This window comes from Homalodisca vitripennis, chromosome 2 (assembly GCF_021130785.1).
Source record: "Homalodisca vitripennis isolate AUS2020 chromosome 2, UT_GWSS_2.1, whole genome shotgun sequence".
NCBI lineage: Eukaryota > Metazoa > Arthropoda > Insecta > Hemiptera > Cicadellidae > Homalodisca > Homalodisca vitripennis.
Window position 1 is genome coordinate 144754341 of NC_060208.1, and position 21191 is coordinate 144775531.

General features: G+C 33.1%; 1 protein-coding gene across 1 annotated transcript in view; it reads left to right on the plus strand.

The window, feature by feature from the left end:
• The window catches only part of LOC124354840, an 85095-nt gene that overhangs the window by 27250 nt on the left and 36654 nt on the right, over window positions 1–21191 (plus strand). The window contains exons 8-16 of the mRNA XM_046805595.1: window positions 314–511; window positions 4020–4274; window positions 4700–4919; window positions 6995–8252; window positions 9382–9642; window positions 11350–11489; window positions 12141–12373; window positions 13218–13439; window positions 15344–15582. Of these exons, the coding sequence (XP_046661551.1) occupies window positions 314–511; window positions 4020–4274; window positions 4700–4919; window positions 6995–8252; window positions 9382–9642; window positions 11350–11489; window positions 12141–12373; window positions 13218–13439; window positions 15344–15582 (3026 nt within the window). The remainder of the gene's footprint in view (window positions 1–313; window positions 512–4019; window positions 4275–4699; window positions 4920–6994; window positions 8253–9381; window positions 9643–11349; window positions 11490–12140; window positions 12374–13217; window positions 13440–15343; window positions 15583–21191) is intronic.

Consider the following 21191-nt stretch of genomic DNA (forward strand, 5'->3'; position numbering starts at 1 on the left):
AATGAGAAAGTCTACCTTTACAACTACATGACTTGTATCATCTCAAGAATAGAAAATAAATCTTTGTCTATTCTCTGATATAAGTTACCACTTGGTATTATTAGTACAAACATGACAAACCTGTAAGCTAACACACATTTGCACTATAGTTTATAATTAATTTGTATACATTTTGCAAAACTGACATGTAAAAAGATGCTAAATTGTTTGATCTTTAATACGAGTTATATAAACAGTCCTTAATTGTATTGCTATTATAATTTGGCATTATGACCATTTATTGTGCAATACTATAATGAATTATTACTTTCAGATTTTTGACCAGCTACAGGAGAAACACGCGCGTAAGTATATGCTGGATGCTTTGCCTTTGGTAGGATCTGCTGGCAGTGTCCAGGCTATGTACCAGATCTATGCGGCACGAGAGGTCTCCCGGGACGAGCTGGAATCTTGGCTGACAGCTCTCTCTTTCCACAAGCAACCCTCCCTGGAGATTCTAGACACGTTGCAAGTGAGTGGCAGGAATTGATGTTTAAAATTTTTATGTGATGTTTAAACTATATAATGGATATTTTCTAACATTCAACTTTTAGCTTCTTTCACTCTTGCTGACACCTTTTTTATTATTTATTTTCTATAAATATCAAGAAATAGTATCATAAGCTAGTAACTATCTTAGTTAACTATTCTTGGCTAGTAAATCTATAATTTCATTGTCAAAGACCCAATGATCCAGATGGATATGTAAGCTTAAGACCAAGATCTGTCAGGAGTTGACTGCTTTGGATTCATGAGAAGATGTAGGTGCTCTTACTGTTGTAATGCCTCTTTAATCAAATGGGTGCAAGTGAAAATTGTGTAAATCTCAGCCTGTAAGACTGTACTAATGTTTTTAAAACTTCCCACTCTGGATGAAACTTGAAATCTAACTAAAAATGCCAAACACAATATGGTTCATGCTTAAAAACTAGTTTCAAAATTAACAAATTTCAATACCTTAGTAAAGGACCGATTTAGTAGACATGTGATCTTAAAGTAAAAGACAGCAATTCTTGAACACTAAAAAGCAGTGCCTGGATATAAAATCCAAAGTCTCTCTCTTCAACTATGTAAAATATGTATCCTTTTTTATGTAATCTGGAAAATGATTAAACAGACTAAAATGCAGGTATAATATGGAGATTCTTCATAGAAGGTGGATTTATGTAATGGATACTGTATCAAAGAAGAATTTTGAGTAACATGGGAATGTACTTGTTCATACTTAAAAATTTGTCTAAATTACTTTTGACAAAAACTACACGCTGTGATACAAACCAGGAAGGAAGGGGTGAAGTCTTGAGATTTTAAAACATTTCCCTATAAGGCTCTCTGAAGCCAGCACCAGTCATAACTCTGATGATCTCTCTGAAGACTCACTGGAGGAGCCCCAAAAAATCAAATCATAGGAATTAAGTAATTGAAATAACCAAAGTACACTTGGCGGAGAGTTGGATGATCAACAACTTGAGCAATAGATGAATAGGAATCTTTGCTGAGTTTATGAAGTAAGGAACCTATATGTTGATGCCAAGTGAGGGAGTCGTCGATGTACAAGCCAAGAAATTAAGTACAAGCAATAGTATTGAAGTCAGATTGGAGATATAAAGGCTCTGTCTTTTGAGTTTTTCAATTATTCAAACGAAAATTTGTAAACTGTGTTTTACTAGAATTTAATTTTAAGTTTTTAGCATTGAATTAGGAATTGAGTTGTTGGATACTTTGAATTAAGGATTAATGAAGGACAATTTTGTTACTTGTTGAAACAACTATGGAAGTGTCATCAGCATACATTAGAATTTGCACTTTAGACACGAGTTTGGGGGATCATTGCAATAGATAAGGAAGAAGAGTGGGCCAAGAATTGACCCTTGAGAGACCACTTAAAATGACTTTTTCATAGCTGCTCTGAATGTTATCATCCACAGCCACCCTTTGTTGACAGTTCATCAAAATTATTTTAGCCAGCTCAGGGCAACCCTGCCAATGCCATACAATTTAAGCTCACCCAGCATCACTTCAAAATCAACACAGTCAACAAAGGCCTTGGATAGGTCACAGAAAGCACCAATAGCAAAGTGTGACTGATCCATTGCCCTCGAAACCCTGTCCACAAACTCAAAATTGGCATCAATTGTACTTCTCCCTTGGCAAAAGTCGAACTGAAAAGGGATGAGATGTTGCTTTCAAAATAATCACAGAGTCTTTTGAAGGTGATCTTCTTGAATACCTTTGAAAAGCTAGATAGAATGGAAATTGGTCTCAAATTATCAACAGTATGTATGTCCACAAATGCACTTACAGACTTAGGTTTTGTGAATGAATAAGTCTACTCACTAATTTTGTTTTGTTCAGTTCTAAGGTCTTGATCTTGTTCTTCAAAAGAAACATAGTTTTTTACACCATCTTCATATGAAATAGAGGCTTCCAGATCAGTTCTTTTGGATCCTCTTTTCTGTCTCAAGTGACCCCTTTAATGATTCATTTTCCATTGAGAATTCTCTTAAAGCTACTCTAAGGCCTTTTGAGTCCTTAAGTTAAAAGTCTTATTTATTTAAAAGAAGCACAAGCTCATATACAATATAGGTAATTACTTCACTGGAATGTTTCTAACATATGCTGTTAAGAGTGTTGTAGTGTAGTTGGGACAAATCAACAACCTCCTTGTTCATAAGTTCTCCAGTCATATTTATACAATTTTTGTCCTTGAGAGTGTTTTCCTTAAAATTATTTGTTTCATTAGCCGCTATTTTCAAATAATTTTTAATAGTATTCTTCTTTTTAGAGAGATAGTTCTCTTTGTAGATATCAAATGCAAAGAGGTCCTGTCATTTTCATACACTACGCTCTTTAGTCCCAAAGAATATAACAATACTTGTTAGTTCAAAGTATGAAGATAAATATATACGTATAAAAATGGTTGAGGAAAAAATTTTTTTGTAAATATGGACAGTGGGAAAAATATAGACCTAACACAATAAATAATTTTTGTGAATCAATAAGTTAAAAATTATGTCTGTTGGAATTGAACTAGGTATCTTCAATGTAAAAGTTCTCAACTTTACTACTCAGCTATCAGGTATGATATCTTAGAGCCTGTTACAGGTGCATTAGACAGATCACTGCAATTATAAGCTTATAATAGTCAGATGAACAAGGCAAAGGCTAGTTCTGATCACTTCACATATCAGTACTTATCTCAAGACCCTTCTTATCTGCTTTAGGAAATAGATATAAATGTGAGAATAATTATGAAAATCTTAAATTTAGCACCTTTTTGTAAAAAGAAAATTATGATTTTTTTTTATAATTTATAATAGTTTTACAGAAAAATCAACCACATTAACTAAAAAAGAAAGAGCAGATCCTGCACACAACCTGCACTACTGGATGACCACCATGTTTAGTGAATACTCATTTATTAGTAAAATCGGTTTTCCTTCTATAATTTACACATATTGTTAAAAGCCTTTATTTATAATATTCAAGCTGTATACAAACTTAACAAGTACAACAAGTTCAAACAACATTTAAACATTTTGTTGTAAAAATTATCACTAATTATAATAAACCGATAATTTACTTTTTTATATCTATATACTGCTTCATTATTTTGATCTATATTTTTCAGTTTCTATTGTACTTAGGTCTATGTGTAGCTATAAATTAGAATAAAGACATTTCTAATTTATGGAACTTATTTTTTTTAGTTCACTTTCTGATTTAGAGATTTGAAATTTTAGTGGTTTCTAGCAAATACCAACATTTTTACAGATTTTTCTGTGACTTATGTAAGAAAAAGCATTATGATAAATAATGTTGGCATTAACCTAATAATGGTATATGATTGCTACAAGATTATTATAGCTTTTTATCCATACAGAGTTTAAGGGTTGATATATTGGTGAAATATATAAACAAGTGAACCCTAAAACAAGTTCTCACTATTGTAAATTAAACTGTTTGTCTTATGTTTCCAGCTGTTCATGCAAGATGGTTACCATCCGAAAACCTGGTTGGCAGTGAGTTCTGTGGTACACTCGTATTGTCGGTTAGATCCTGCATGTGCAGACACGCCACAGGTACAAGCTATCATGTCTGCACTGGAGCAGACGTTGGGAGAGTCTTGCATCTCGACTACAAGAGAACAGCAAGAGACTGTTGTGGTAGCACTTAAAGCAATCGGAAACATGGGATTCATGAGCTCCTTGAGTGTACTCAGGAATTGCATCATGGTCAGTTTACCTTTAATTTATTTGTTAGGAGTTTTTGTATAAGCAATTGGGATCTTTTAGGTATTTTATTCATAATCTAAAAACTCAACAATAAACAAAAAATAAACTCATAAACTACCCTCATAATATGCTGATGTGAGTGAATAGACCTATTCACATTTTGAATACATTCTAGTTCAGAGCATTATAATAATTTCAAATAACAAATTTTTATTTTTTGTTGTAATAGTGGAAATATGGTATTAAGTTTCTGTAATCTGTGCACTACAATAAAATATTTTACACATTTTTTCAATTCTAACCCTGTAATTTTGTTAAATGTTTATTTCATTTCCTCGTAGTACTATACCCTAGGTATTTAAATGTTGCACAAGCTTAATTATATTTAAATCAATTCTTATGATAACTTGTGTGGTTTGTTCCAGAACAAGGTTAACCCAATGGAGGTGAGACTTGCCGCTGTTGGGGCTACTCGTCGGTTCCCCTGTGACAAATTGCAGAAACTGTCCATGCTGCCACTGTTCCAACAACACAGTCAGGACACGGAACTGCGTATTGCTGCCTATCTGGCTGCAGTACAATGTCCTGACACAGCTACCATCAGCAGACTTCGAGATGTACTCTATAAGGAAGATACAAACCAAGGTACCACTGACAGTCATATGTTTCACTCTCCCTTTGAATATTATTCCATTTGTAGTTTTTTTTTTGCAAATTGCACTATTTCCTTAACATATATTTTATTTTAAGTACGTACTTGTCCCAATATTTAATGCACATTTTACTTAACATAATGTTTTTCAAGTACAATGTTCATGCAATGCACTTATTAGACAGCTTGTTCCACACTACATGGTCTATAACACTAGAAATCTGCTTATTAAATGTAAGCACAGTTTTAAATTTTACTGTAAGTGACTTAACAGCCTTCTTGATCCAGTATGATGGTGTCCATTCTCCATCAGTTGAAGACAACCTCAGTTTGGTTGTTGAAGCTTGCCTACCAAGGACAGCACCCTTATGTAAACTTAAATGATTCCTTATAATAACTGCAGCGATGGCTATTTTTACATATTTTGAGGAAGTTTTATCTGTAAATTTCCATATGAAGGATTCCATGCTTTATAAGTTCAGTCTTCATGAGCTGCACATACAGTATTGAAAATCTAAAATTCTATCTCAAGCCTCAACTGTTTGTGGTGGTCAAAAACATTTAATGGGTCACTAAAGTGCACAGAAAGGGCAAAATACCTCCAAAGCAATCAGTTGGAATAGGGAGAAATAGCTGGCCAATAAACAAAACCCCAATGCTCTGCCATCACAATTACAGGAGGAATATTATCCTGACTAAGATTGAATCATACAGTAATAATTCTATGAAAACTTCTCAACAATGAAACAACATATGTTAATTATAACATATTCCAATTACCTAAACATCTTTAAGCATTAGTAAAAGAATAGCACCTTTGCCTTATGCGAAACAATCTGAACTGCAAGGAAAGCAAGCTTCCATTCTCCTTCCACTAAAAGATTAGTCTAGAAAAGAAACTGTGTCAGGTTATGGTTATTAGTAGCTTCTACTTTCAGTGATAGAAAATCGATAGCAGAGCTCACTTGAGTTATATTGGATGAGGTGATATGTGCTAGACTGAGAGTTCTGTCAAAGAAGAACTCCAAAGATCATAGACAACAGAATAGAAAAGACATCTACAGCCCATGTGATGTCCATCATGCCAGCTACCACAGCTGGTCATGGACTACTACTGTACAACCACTCAGAACGACATCCTTGATTGCACTGAGTATGCTAAGGAACATTTTTAACATATAGGAACATAGTGATAACAAAATCCAACACCTTCCTATATAACAAGCTTCAATCGAACACAACTCCTCATACTCCATACCCACACCCCTACATACATACCACCCATAATCTTTCTCAATGTGAATTTCTGCCTCATCTCATCTGGATGTCCTTTTATCAATAGGCTCGGTCCAACCTTATCAGTAAGAGCTCTTTGGTAAATCAAGCACTCAGTTTTCATAGGAAATATAGGAATAAAGGAAATCACATAGCGGGGACTGTGAAGGAAACACAGTAAGAGGAAGGATTAAAATACTTTGAGAAAGCATGTTGATATGTTCATTTCTGTCATCTATAAGGCCGATTGATAAAAGTGAGTTCTAGGTAAGACACCATTATAGTACCTGCTTCGGTCTACGCTACCTTCAATAAAAAAGATAAAACACTCCATGTAGGCTCAAGGTTCAGTGTAGTATCAGCTCCCAAACTAAAAGAATTTAAATTTTACCATGCTCCAAATTATCCCTGTTTTGCCAATAAGCATTTTATGGTCCAAACCAATGATGGTCCATTGAATCATAATAAGTTAAAATACTTGCTCTATAAACATTGAATTGGACATTGAACTTCACTGAATATAGCTAGGGATTTCAACAGATTAAAAACGTGATATACTGTTATAATATTATAGTGTTCCAGATTTCACAAGAGTGTCGAGCATTAGATAAAATTATATATAAATCAAGTTAGGGTTTAAGTCATTTATAAAAATCATTTTCTTTTTTTCTTGTAAACTATGGAAAATGCCACTTACGTTTTCTATATAATCAATTATTTACTGATTTCCGTAGTCTTATAAATATGTTTTTGTAACTTTTTATTTGTTTAAAGTTACATTAATTTGTTTCAGTTCTTTCCTTTGTGTGGACCCATTTGACCAATCTCCAAGAATCAACGAGCATTTGGAAACAAGAAATCCGCCAAATGCTTCAGGACAATTATTTAGCAAACAAATTCAAAACAGATGCAAGAAAGTTCTCAAGAAACTATGAAATGTCCACATATTCTGACATTTTAAAGACTGGTGCAACAATCGATTCCAATGTTGTGTTCAGCACAAAGTCATATCTACCAAGATCTGCCACCTTGAACTTGACGTTGGATCTTTTTGGGGAGGCTGTAAATATTTTTGAAATCGGAACAAGGCTTGAGGGATTTGAGTCAGTAGTGGAGGATTTGTTCAGTCCTAAAGGTTACTTTCCAGATGAGGGGATGCAGAAGATGTTGAAAAACATGAGAGGTCAAGAGGACAGTAAAAATGATGTGATCCAAACATTTTCAGAGCAATTTACAAAGGGCACAGTAAATGAGCCACAAGGCCAGATGTTTGCAAGAATATTTGGGAATGAGTTGTTTGTAACACAATTCTATGATTTGAACAAGTTTTTAAGTATGAAACCAGCGGGTAAATACTCCTTCAAGTACTTCCTGGAATCTCTATCTTCACTTTTTGCTAACAATAATATCGACTACACAAAATCATTCAGATTCATCAACACAGAATATGTTATCCCCACTATTGTTGGACTTCCTTTACATCTCGAAGTAAATGCTACAGCGACAGTAGGGATGCAGTTGACCACAAAAGTAGATGTGGAGAGTTTGCTCAAAATTAAATCAGGCTATGTTGGTTTGTCCATTAATCCGAGTGCAGCTTTAAAAATAGATGGAAAAATGATGGTAGACGCTGTTTTCACACAGGCTGGAGTTGAAACCAAAGGATCCCTGAGTTCAAATACTTACTTGGACACAAAAATATCTATTGAGAAAGGACAGATTATTGATTTTATTGTGAATGTACCAAGAGATAAAGTGGAAATAGTGAATGTTAAATCTGAGGTTTACATACATCGTGGCAGTAAGCTTACAGAGATAGAAGGTGTGGGAGAGATGTCAGAACATGACACTTGCTCAGGCGAACGTCTACCTACAATGAGTGGAATGAGGGTGTGTTCTCAGTACACAGTGAGAAATGCTTCTGGCACAGAAAATTCGCCATATTTCCCCTTGACTGGAAAGTTCCATTATGCACTTGCCCTTCAAAAATCTGACAGCTTTGATACCTATGAAGTTCACCTGAAACAGATGTTTGATTTCAATAGTGCGAGGTAAGCCAATTCTATTGTATAATTTGTGATCATTCCTCATTTTCTTTGTTCATACAATAGCCAGTGCAAAGAACAAATAAAAAACACATAAAGTACATAGAACATAAACAGTCATTTAATTATTATAGCAATAAACAACACCTTACAAGGAAAAACATGCCCAACAATAAAACTAAATCTAACTAGAATGCTGAATGAATTTATGCTAGAATATGTGATTTCTTTGTGAAAAATCCAAATATTTCTATAATTGCTCACATGATGATATTAAGAGCACGCTTTTAAGGTCAAAATTTTAAAAATCCTCATGAGAAATACATTGAACAATTGAAACTGCTATGAAACAAAACAATAACTTGGTGAAACCACACAAAATTTGGCTAAGATGTTGCTTTATGTATGTATTTTATAAGCAAAACAAAAAATTTTTTAAATAAAAATTTTTTATCTTAATGATATGTGTTTTGAGATTTCAAATTACTCTAAATCAATGAGAAATTAAAACAGTGTGGATAATAATACTTTGAAATAGGGCAATACTCCTTTCTGATGAAATTAACTCTGTGACATTGACTCTGATCCCAAATTTGGTTGAGCCTGAATTTATTGGTCAATTTATCTAAGCCCCAAACTAACCCAAGAGTATTAATTTATTATTATTATTATAAATTGATTATATGTATGTATTTTAACATAGTTATATTTTAATTTGTATAAATGTCACAAAATAAAATCACATATTAATCATAAAATAGATTTCTTTGTGTAATAATATATACTGAATTTTAAAATAACTTATCATTATGCACTATATCTGAATGTTTTGAATATATATATATATATAATATATTTATTTTGAAACATAAGTGATTTATTAAAAGTAGTTTTAATTTGAATTTTGAATTCTCTTACTATTTTGTATTATTTGTTTATTATTATCGTGCAAAAAATTGTATAATAAGCATGTTTTCCATCCAGTTACAGTAGATTCAACATAATAGTAAATTAATACTTCTTACAATTTCAATAATATGTTTAATGCCTTTAAAGATCATTCCTATAACTACACTCCAATACTATATCTGCTAATGTATTTCAAATACATAAAGTAAAGAGAGCTTTTGTGTAGGTACTCTGGAAAGTTTCTCGTAGAAGTTGACACCCCTGGCTCCAAGTTGAACCGGCGACTGTTGGCAGATCTTGCCTTCAACTCTAAGAGTGGAGAGGCCAACTTGGACCTAAAGTCTCCAGTGGGAAGTGTCCAGTTGAGTGGCAAGTTGGGAGTGACTCCAGTAGACAGATTCCTGGATCTTCGAGCTCGTATGAATGACAAAGACTATGCCATAATTGGATTACGCTTACAGACGGAGAACTCTGCACGGACGATCAAGTAAGTAGTTAATAAATAGGCATGTTTTTTAATTTACCCTTGAACTGCTACACAAATATCTTGTAATGACACAGTGTGTTAAGGCAATGTTCATGTATTTTTAAGTATATTTCAAACACAGCTAATGATACAAATAGTTCAAATATGATTCTTTATACTTCATTTTACTCATAAAAGAAAGCAGTATGGTAAATATTCTATTCAACTTTTTCAAATTTTTAGTAATAAAACTATGTAAAGCATAAAAGATTACTCTGAATTGTGATTTGTTTCTTATATGGTAATGGAATAAATTGAAAACAGGCCTAAGTAAACAAGTATGTAGATTTGCTGCGTAGTGTGGTGGCTCTTTAGTATGATCTACCTTGCCACATATGCATTTTATTCTAATTTTAGGATTGACAGGGATAATTTAATTATTGTAACCCTACAAAACTCAGTTTTACTAGGATTTTTAATGTTAATAATGATGGAACTTTATTGTAGACAAATTTACAACAGTACATGATGTGTTAGTTTTCAAATACCAGTCAAATTTTAATTTTAGTAATATTCTGCTCTCTGAGTATGGTTTAAAAATTGGGAAAAATTGGGTCTCATGTAGTTAAAACACATTCTAACTTTCTTTCAAACAAATCACATTTTAAGATGCCATCATTTAATAATTTTAAAGTTGAAATTCTTTCAAAACTGTAATTTAAAATTGTATATGAGATTGACATACTCAAACTGGAGTGACATTGCCGGCTACTATATTAGAGAAACTTTAAAAGTGGTTTGAAAAAATGTAGAACAAGATTAAAAGAACACTTACAAGCATTTAAAACTAGTAATATGTCTACAATCAAAATCAAAGTTTGATGCAGATTTATTAGAAATTAACTATAATTAATTACAAATATTAAATGTTTTTTGCTGAGTTTCTATGCTAATGCTTTCTCCAGAAGTAGTTTTTAAACATTTTAAATAGTGACATATAAAAATATGATGTAGAAAAAAATGCTGATACATACTTTAAAAATCTCAATAAGTCAAAGTCTTAAATTGAAGTTTGCCCTAGATTGTAAAAAAATATTCAAATAAATAACAACAGCAGATTACAACACAAATTTCAAATGCAAAAAATTACTTTCAATGACCTGGCATTTTGTACTAGGTTGAGATAGAAAGCTCTACTTTCCACTGTTCTTCTTCTTTTATCGACAGCATTCGAATGAGGTGTCACTTAATGAGTTTTTAAATTTAAAACTTTTGAGCCGCTCCTCCCCATGGGTAAAGTTGTATGTTGTTGTTGTTGTGTGTTGTAGTTGTGACTAAAAAGTTCACTTCTATTTCCTAGAAATATGTCCCGCGTTCCATCCCTCCAGCTTTATCCATCAAAAACTAAACAGAGTGTATCCATACTTTTAACTCACACTGTGTGTGTGTGTGTGTGTGTGTGAAACAAGTGAGTGTTAGTAGACCAATTGAAAGCCTAATTTCTAAATTTGAAGAAAAGCAAAATCTTTTATATATATATATATATATATACAATTAGTTTTAAACCATTTTCCCAACTACTCTGAACGCTTTAAATAAGAAATAAGGTGTTAGTTTAAGAAAATAAGCAGTCGTGTATTTTTGTGGCTTAGTCCCTGTCTATCTCAGACACCCAACTGTTGTATTGCAAATACATCTGACTTTACAATATACATTGCTTCAAACTAGGTATTCACCATCACTACTGGTGCAGGCCCAACCTAACCTGTACGTGAATATCACTGGCCGACTGAACATTGTTTTGGGCCACAAATACAGTGCTGACCTGTTTGCTGCCGGTCTCACCAAGGAACCCATTACTGTCTTTGGTGAGTTACAGCTACCAGTATTCATTATACTTCCTAGTAAACCACAGCTTGTGCAACAAATTCATTAATATCACATAATATATTTTTGTGATTTTACCAAAAGTGATATTAGGGATGAAGTATGTCTCTACAGTTGTACTCATACCTGTGATTTTTGCAAATACGTTTTAATAATATATTAAAATATAGGACTGGATTGCACAAAATTAGCTGCAGTGATTACAGAAAGTAGTGTATACGACTATAATCAAATTCAGTTTTGCTATCAATCTAAAAAATTAACTGTAATTACAAAAATATTCAAGAAAACAAGGGTATCTAGAAATTAAAAGAGAACAAGAAAAACCCCAAGAAAAAATTAATCATTTATTAAAATTATAGTTAAGACCATAAAAAAAATTCTAAATGCAAATTTAAGAAGCTCCATTTTTTCATAATATTACATTAAATAGAAAGAAAATTAATAAAAATTAGATCAATGGCATGAAAATACAATTTTAACATACTTTTGGAATAAGTTCCAATATATACGTGTTTATTTCTTTGTTTTATATTTTTTAAAAAGGTATTGTCTTTCATTTAAAATGATGTTAAACACCAAGACAAATAGTTTAGTTTTCTTATTAATCACTAGTATTGTTTGGATTGCAGCTGATGTGACTAGTGCCAAGGGTCGTTACGGTGCATCTCTCACTGCTAAAGCAGAGGCCTTAGATGTAAAGATCACCACCAGGATCATAACCAACCCTACAGTGACCAGCTGCAAGACTCTGGCACGCTATGTTCTGGGCCAGCAGCCTGTACAGAATGTGGACTTCATGGCACAACTTCAGCACCACAAGAAGGGAAGCTTCAGTAAACGCCAGCTCCTGCTTAATTTACAGGTATTATTTTGTTTCTGTACATTCAGCAAAATCTAATCAAGGCTGGTATGAATCACAGAATTAAATCTGAAAATTACATATAAATTCCTACATTTTTACTTCTATTCGAATCTGTCAGTATTATCTTTAAAATATTTTTCTTTTTCTAAAATATGTTGATGTTGTAAAGCATTTAGTACACTTCTCTTAAATATGAGTATTAAATATTAATGTTGTTATTAATTGGCATATATTCAATTATTCTCTGGCTTATAAGTAATCAAAATGATTATTTGAATCGTGTATATCAGTAATAAAGATATAATTTTCACATATATTTGTCATAACAATTATGATTATTAATAATATCCACTATTATTATTAAATTAAATAAACTTGTGTTATAAATTATGTTCCTTGTTAATGAGAATTGAAATTATTTCATAAACAGAATAGAAAAGTAAATTTATAATAATACTGATATTGGTAATCTTTTTAAAGCAAATTGATGTCTTAAGTATAATCATACAAATGTTAAAAATATAATGTTTGTTTCAGAAACTGAAATTTTATAACCCATAAAATTACAATTGATGTTTACTGTTAGATTAGTTTAAAATTTATGTGTATAATGGAAATGTTTGCTTATCTAAAACTAAAGTTTTCTAATTTGTAAAAGGTTTTGAATATGTTTCAAGTATGTAGTGAACTGTCCTGATGATGATCCTATGTTTTAAGAACCAAAAACTTATTTAGTCCAGATCAAACTATAAATCTGTATATGTGTAGTTCATGGTGTTTATTTTTTTATTGTTTGCTTTAAAATAATTATAGTTACATTTATTAATGGGCCGTCCTTCAACAGATGAGTGAATTGCCACAGTTCAGCAGCAAACTAGGATGGATCCTCTACCGCACTGAGAAGTACTTTGACAGCAGTGTAGAACTGAAAGTGGGCAAGACGGAGTGGAAGAGCCAGCAGTTGTATCACAACAGTCTGCAGGAGACGAACAAGAACTTAGAGTTGCTTTTGAGTCTGGCATCACCCACTAAGAATTTGGACTACAGATTAGAATTGCAGTACAAAGTGAGCCTCAAATATTTTTTGCTGTAAATACTATAAGTATTATAAATGTAAAAGTTTAGACGGAATTGGACCTTCCATTATGCAAAAAACTACTGTGTAAAATTGCATTCAAATTTTGCATGAACTCAGTTTAAACACTGGATTATTAATATATATGTTAAATATTCGTAGTTTACACAATTATCGCCTAATAGCACTTCACCATCATCAATGGCTATTAAGAATAAGGTTATGGGCTCTTGACTACAATGCTCCACCATACTACTAGTTTTAAATGAATATATAGCAAGCACTGAAATCTTTACTCATTCAATGATCTGTAAAGATCGTGAGAAGTACAATTTTGGTCTTCTCCATCGCCAGAGTCAGGGCGTGTTCACCCATCCAGGCAAGCACTCACAGCATGACTCAGTTCAGCCTTTGTGTTTCATTGAAAGTCCATGACCGGGGCAATGCTATCAGTGTACCACACGAGGAAGCTCATCCAGGCATTTTTACTCAAAGGATTACATTGTAGGCGACATTTCACGGGTTTGGTTTCAAGATCAAGCTCTGCGCAGCACCTGTCCTACTTCTACGAGTATATTTGAAATACACATGCCTTATGATCTTGACAAAGTAAAGATTTTTTATGAATTTCAACCACCCATAGGAGCTGAAATATGTTTGTCCCTAGAAGAAGTATATTCTGTTTTTCAAGTTCCCGCTGTCCTAGAGAGGTGAAATTTTACACACATATGTATTACATCCTCAAAAGACTACAGGTACCGGGAACACCTTAGCTATAAGTAGGTTACAGTGACAGAAAGTAGTACTTTTAAAAATTTAATTTCAGACAAACATATGTATATACCTTCTTGATCAGGACAACTAAGACAAATACTTTAATCTGTTTTCTCTTATCCTTAAACTACCTAAACATTGTACACTTGCCTGTTAGCTTCTATGACTGGCATGCAGAGATGAATTAGGTCCTGCTGCTGGACTAACGCATGGGCAATTTTATTCATATAATAAACCTTCAATTATTTTACACTGTTGGTACAGTTGAGGTGAAAGTAGTTAAAAAATAATTAATATATAAAATCAACAGAAAATGTTTACATTTAATTATAAATCAAACTTTGAAATCTAAAAGGTTACACTTTTCTTTTGTTTTTAATTTAAGATATTCAGGCTCCATTTATATTTACGCCTTAGTGACAGTAAAATTATATTTTAACATAAATTGGCATGAATAATCAACATCGTCAGAACTACAATTAAGTCCATGATGTTAGGTTGTTAGTCTGAATTGAATTACACTGTTACTTTTTAGCCACTAAAAACATTATATTACGCAGTGAAATATAAAATGTAATATTGTTTATAGTCCAGTGAATGTTTCACTCGTTTTATGAATTACTTAGAAACTGACAAAGTTTTTTGTAATTTTGATTTTTCCCAATATTTTATTGTACTCAAACATCAAACTAAATTATATGATTAATAAAGCCATGTCAACAAGACGAATCCCACTAATTGGAAAATAGTGAGCACATTATCTTTTAAAACTGTTTTGTATGTAGCGGAGTGTACATAATCCTAAATAATGGCGACTATTGATACTCCTACCATAAAAACTCAGACCAAAATCAAATATTTACAAAATAAGCATGTAACATAGATTAGTATGATAGGAATCATTGTGTAATATCTATGGCAGTCATGATTGAAGAAAATTAGGAAATACATAGTAATGTATAATGTCCGTAAAGTGTTCCTTTTTAAAGTAGTTGTAATTTATCACGGACTATTTCATAAAGTTACTCTAAGTAGGATACATGACATTTTTAATTATTGAGAGACAAATATCACAATGTTTTATTGTATACATTTTTATTAAGCTTCTTTAATTGTTCTAGACTACTGATGAAACCGTACACAGCCATGTGCTGGCTCAGTTGAATGAAATGAGCCGGTTTATCACTCGGTTAGACTATAAACACTACCACCCTCTTCGCAGTCTGGAGCTGGAGATAGCTACTCCCTGGGAACGGGCAGCATTGGAGGGCAGATTGGAGACTCCAGTATCCACGGACCCCTCAAGTCAGGTTTTCAATGGGAACGTCACTGTCAAGTGGGGTGAAATCGCAAATCCTCGGTATGTAATATGATTTTCCTCAGTAAAATAATTTGTCAATAATTTGTTTTGTAATGCAAAAGATGATAAATTGAAGTAGACATAAACAATCGATAAATTATGAACTAATGTATACGTTTTAGTGCATTGGTAATTTATGATTGGTTTTTGATCTCACACACAAATTTAATCTATTAATAACTTGATATCATTTCAGATTAGCTTTTTTACTAAAATGTCCAAGTTAAGTTTTAAATTCCTCTTAAGCTATTAGTTCCTAGATTTATTTTTGTGAAAACCATAAGTGTTTCTCAATTAATTTGTTTCAATATGTGTAACTAAGACAGCCTTAAAATAATTAATTAAAAGTTCAGTTGAAGTGTATAGGTTTTGTTTTAAAATAAAATTTATGACGATAATAGCCAAAAATACCAGGATATAGTAAAACTTGGTAGATTAAGAATTTTTCTAGAAATATGTCAAGTGTTTCCTGAAATAAATAAGAAATTTTACTAAAATTTCATTTAGGGGGGACTAACTTTTCAGGATATTCAAGTCAAGCTGGTCCTGTTATTTTATTTTAATTTTTTTTACTTTAATATGGGCAATTCTAATGTACTCAGAATAATTGACACAGTATGAAGTGTTACTGAGTAGGTGAAGGTTTGGCACACCAGAATAGTGTGTTAATTTGGTATTTGGGCATGGATGTAAAATCTAAGCAAAGAAATGAAGTGTTAAATGCAATTTTTATATTTTATGAGCATGCATAGTGTATGATCAGTGGTTGTACATAATCTGTCCTCAAATTACACAATATTTAGTTTTAATACTGCAATGAAACCTTTGCAATGAAGAATAAGTGGGACTCCCTATCAAAGGTATGAAATTTAGTTTTAGTTCCAAACTTTAAAGTGCATATAGTTTGGTGGACATCTTCAGAAATTTTACTCAGATACTTGAAACTGTGTTTGGACTAGGTTTGTGACGATGTTTATGAATCACACCCTGTAATTTAGTTTTATAATTAAGCCTACTTAAAACTTTTCACATTTCTTACTTTGAAAAACTGTTTATAAATTTATTATAAAATCTCGTGCTTGAAGACTAATTTGAGTACCCTGTAAAACCACATGTAGTATTTACCTAGATGAATAAATGTGAAAATGCCATTAACACAATTGTTGCAGGAAATGAGATGATGTATGACTGCAAAATGAGAACAAATTTTAAATGTGTTATTCAACGAAAAATTATATCTGGGTGACAAAATGTTGACTGCAGGTGTCCAGAAACTCTTGAAAATAGACAATAGACAATAATCTTTATTTGCATTTTCCTGGAGAACAGTACAATACGTTAACACGTTCACGCCGCAGTGGGTCAATGTCGACCCACTGCGAGTATTTTTATGTTACGTGATGGGTCAGTTTTGACACACACCACACTTTACTCTGGCGCGAAGTGGGTCTAATGTGACCCACGATTATGTTTAGTTCCATAGCAACCAAAATCTGTGCGGTTATATTTTAAGCAACATAATATTGTTGAACAGCATTTATGGAAGGTTTTTAGATATAGTGGGTCAAATTTAACCCACTAACGGTTATTTTGAGGGCAAAATATACAAACATTTTTTACAATTACATTGGATTTTATTTTACAATATTTATAAGAAAATTGCCTTTAAAGGTCGTCATTATTACAATGAAATATCAGAATAAATTCGATAAAATTAATGAACAATGCTTTGAGAGCTAAGATAAACACAGGACGAAGTCAAACAAATTTGTTAATGTTTCTTATTGAAGCAGGCCAAACACATAGCAGGAGTGTTAGTGCAGCCATTGCAGTACGTCTTTACACTTTTTGTATTATTTCTTGCTTTCTTCACCCCATCATCACCTGCCATTTTTTCTAGCATGGAAGGCACCTTTTTCTTGACGATCCCGCTGCTAGTGTCAATAGTACATGCTGAGTGGTCTTAGATGTACCAAGAGGGGATGGTGTTGTTGCTTGAAGAGTTTGTTGGTTCTCCAAGAGTTTCTTGATAATACATTCTTGGAACTTAAGCATTGTATACTTGTCCCGGTTTTGCCGATCAGCATTAAAGATGCATTAACTACACATGTACCTAAAAGAAGTTCAAGTGCTACCTTTTTGAACCATTTACAGATTTACATAGAGGAGTATAATAAGATGACATCTGATCGGAGATGTCCACTCCTTTCTTTACATTGTTGTATGCTAATATGCTTGTAGGTTTTAGGATCTCTTCTTTTTTTCTGTTACATTTTTCTGATGGCACAAGACTATTGCTGTCCTGAGGACGAGTTGATATCATAAGGACCTTCCTTTTTTCAACCCATTTTATAACCTCAACCACCTGTTCATTTTGCTGACCATAAACTTCCCCCTTTTTCAATTTCTTTTCTGAGACTTTTTTGGGGTTTCCTCGCCTGTCTCTTCGAAGAGTGCTACATACATACGTTCGTCTGTCAAGTAAACACTCCGTAAGTGGCACACTATTATAAAAATTATCCATAAATGATGTGCGACCTTGATCCAAAAGATCATGTATTAGTTGTAGTACAACTTTCTGGGCATGGCTGACACTTCTTGTAAGATCTTCCTTACCTGCATACACTTTTACTTTGAACGTATACCCATCTGCGTAACACAGTTTGTACAGTTTGACCCCATACTTGTGGGTTTTTTGGGGGTTATATTGACGAGACAGTAGCCTACCACGCCATGGCACCACTGTTTCATTAACAACAATGTCTTTCTCAGGTACGTACACTTCCTTAAATCTTTTATTTATCATTTCAACTAGTTTTTTTTATTTTTGATAAACGAGGCTCATCTGCGTAGATCATCTCATTGTTTTCAAAGTGGAGACACTTGATTAGCATCTCAAAACGGTCCCTAGTCATATGTTTTTTAATAACATCATTTTTATACATGGGGTTGTTTGACCAATATAAAAACAACCCCACTAACATATGCATTAAACTACAATGCAGATTTGTTTTTGTAGTTTATTTGTGCATAATTTCATTCACAATGGACTCAAGTGATATCGAAGAAGCTTTAGGTGATGACAGTTTGTCTGAATTGAGTGATTTCGTGTTCTCTGGTAGTGAATACCTACCTTCCAGTGACAACAATAGTGATGATAGTGGTGATGCACTTTCAGACATTAATGATAATGAACAGTTTGAAAGTGTTGCTGACGGTGATGCAATAAGTGACTTGACACTAGTTAATCACAGTGTTGAAAATGAGTCCGATCCTATTATAATTGTTATTCTGGGACAAATAGAAATTGCTCCATTGTCTTCAACTCAACAGCCTCAACGCACACAAGCCGAAGTAGGTAGGCCTATTGATAACTGGGGGGACATCAAAGTCAGTAATGATGAATTCCCATTCACTGGACTTGCCAACCTGCAGATTAACTTGACAAAACAGATCCAATGTCCGTTTTCAGTCAATTTTTAACTGACGAAATTATAGATCACATTGTAAAGGAAACCAACCGTTATGCTCATCAGCATTTGTCTTCAGTCCAATTGAAACGCAGGTCTATGATGCAGCAGTGGATAGACTGCAGTACAGAAGAAATAAAAACTCTCTTTGGGATATTTATGATTATGGGTATGTGCCCATTACCCAAGATGAGGAACCTAACTACAAGTCACCTTGTTTGAGTGACTTGTTTACGAGTTCTAAAAGGGGGCAGGTTAGTTCATTTTTACATGTTTTTACTAGTTTTCCTGATATTTCATCAATTCCAGATGATGTTTGTGGTTTTAAAAGGCCTATAGCTGTTTTTATTTCAGCTTCCGTAGTTTCTTGACAGAGCAGCTCTTGATATGTTAGTCGAGGTATTAGTATGGTATTGTTTATAATAGTCCTGATATTATTGGTCTCTAAAGTTTTTTCTGCTATAGTAGCAAAAAAATATTATTGAAGTGGTTGGCTGTTTCTTGGGCACCTTCTAATTTTTCCTCTTCTACTTGGAGCTTCCATTGATTATTGGCCCTGGGTTTTTCTTTCCTTTCATTATTTATGATGTTCTATAACGTCTTTGACTCTCTGTCTGAGTCCATGGATTAGGTCTAAGGTTTTTTATCTACACATCTTTAATTCTGTGGTCATAATCATTTTTCTTTGCTGCAGTTTCTGCTTTATCTTCTGGCTATCCATAGCATAGTTCTTTTTCAAGAGCTTGTACATACAGATTCTTAAGTTGGGTGCATTCATCACCCCAGTATGGCTTCCCTCTGCTTTGTTTTTTCTTGGATAGTTTTAGGGTGCAGGTATCATTGTGCATTGTTTGGACAATTTTATGAAAATTATTATAGGCTTCATATAGGGCATTTATATGAAAACTTCAAACTCATATTAAAAGACTTATAGCCCAAGTATCAAAATTCTGTAAATGGGAGTGTATGCTACTAATTGGGGGAACAAAAATATTTTCAAAATGGAGGTGCTCACCCCCATGCCCCCCCCCCGTACCCAAAGCTAAAATTTTGAAATGGCAACTAATATCTCGTGACACCTTCAAGTGAAACTCATTAAAAATGCAGTATTTTGTAAAAAAAATTTTAATCGGCCAACTTGTTTTTTTTTCAGCATTTCAATTAGTACAATTAGTACACTCCCATTTACAGAATTTTGATACTTGGGCTATAAGTCTTTTAATACAAGTTTGAAGTTTCAAATGAACACCCTGTTTTTTTCTGTTTTGAAGAAACTTTCCCATAGTCTTTATTTGAGAGTGATAAACCTTTTGAGAGTGAAAATTCTTTTACTTTATTTTGATTTATCTGCTTTCAGGTTTAGTGTGACTATTTGTTCTGTGTGGTCTGATGGGTCTGTTAGTACAACAGTTTTTTGTATTTGTTGGGCATTGATGTTGCTACATATCCAGTCTGTTGATCTTTTGGATGTCAGTGATTTGGGATGGGGGTAGTTTTAGTCTAATCAGGTCAAGAGATCTTAGGAGTTCCTCTAGCTTAGTATTGGCATTATCACCTTGAAGATCATGTTTATGTCTCTTATAATGATGGTTGGTTTCATACTACTTAGTGCATCATACAGTTGGTCATGTAAGGTACCTATTACTTGCTCTAGGTTTGCACCTGGAGGTCTGTAAATAACCATTACTTGAGTTGTAGTCTTCTTGATTTTTATTTCAAACAGATCAGTTTCGCATATCAGCTTAGTTTCATCTCCACTTGCTTTCAAAAAAATGTATATGTCCTTTCATATCCTTTTTGGTATGCCCAACAATACCTCCTTTTCTGTGGATCATTTGCACAAAATTTCCTGCCAGTGAATAGCTTTCTATTCGTGTGTTATCCAGCATTTCTTGTGTTAAGCCATGCTCAGAGATTATGATTAAGTCTGATTGTGTCTCACTAAAAAGTGTACTAGTTTGTTGGTCTTTTTTCGAGTCAGTTGATATCTGGATGAGAAATAGTGAGTTTTTATTCTTGGGCTCTGCTCTGCTAGCCTTGAGTTTCTTCTGTTTTCTTGTCTCTTAACTTTCTTCAGGATTGAGTTTCAGAAAGTTGTTGATTTGTGTTTGTGTATTCCCTAAGACGCTGTTGATTAAA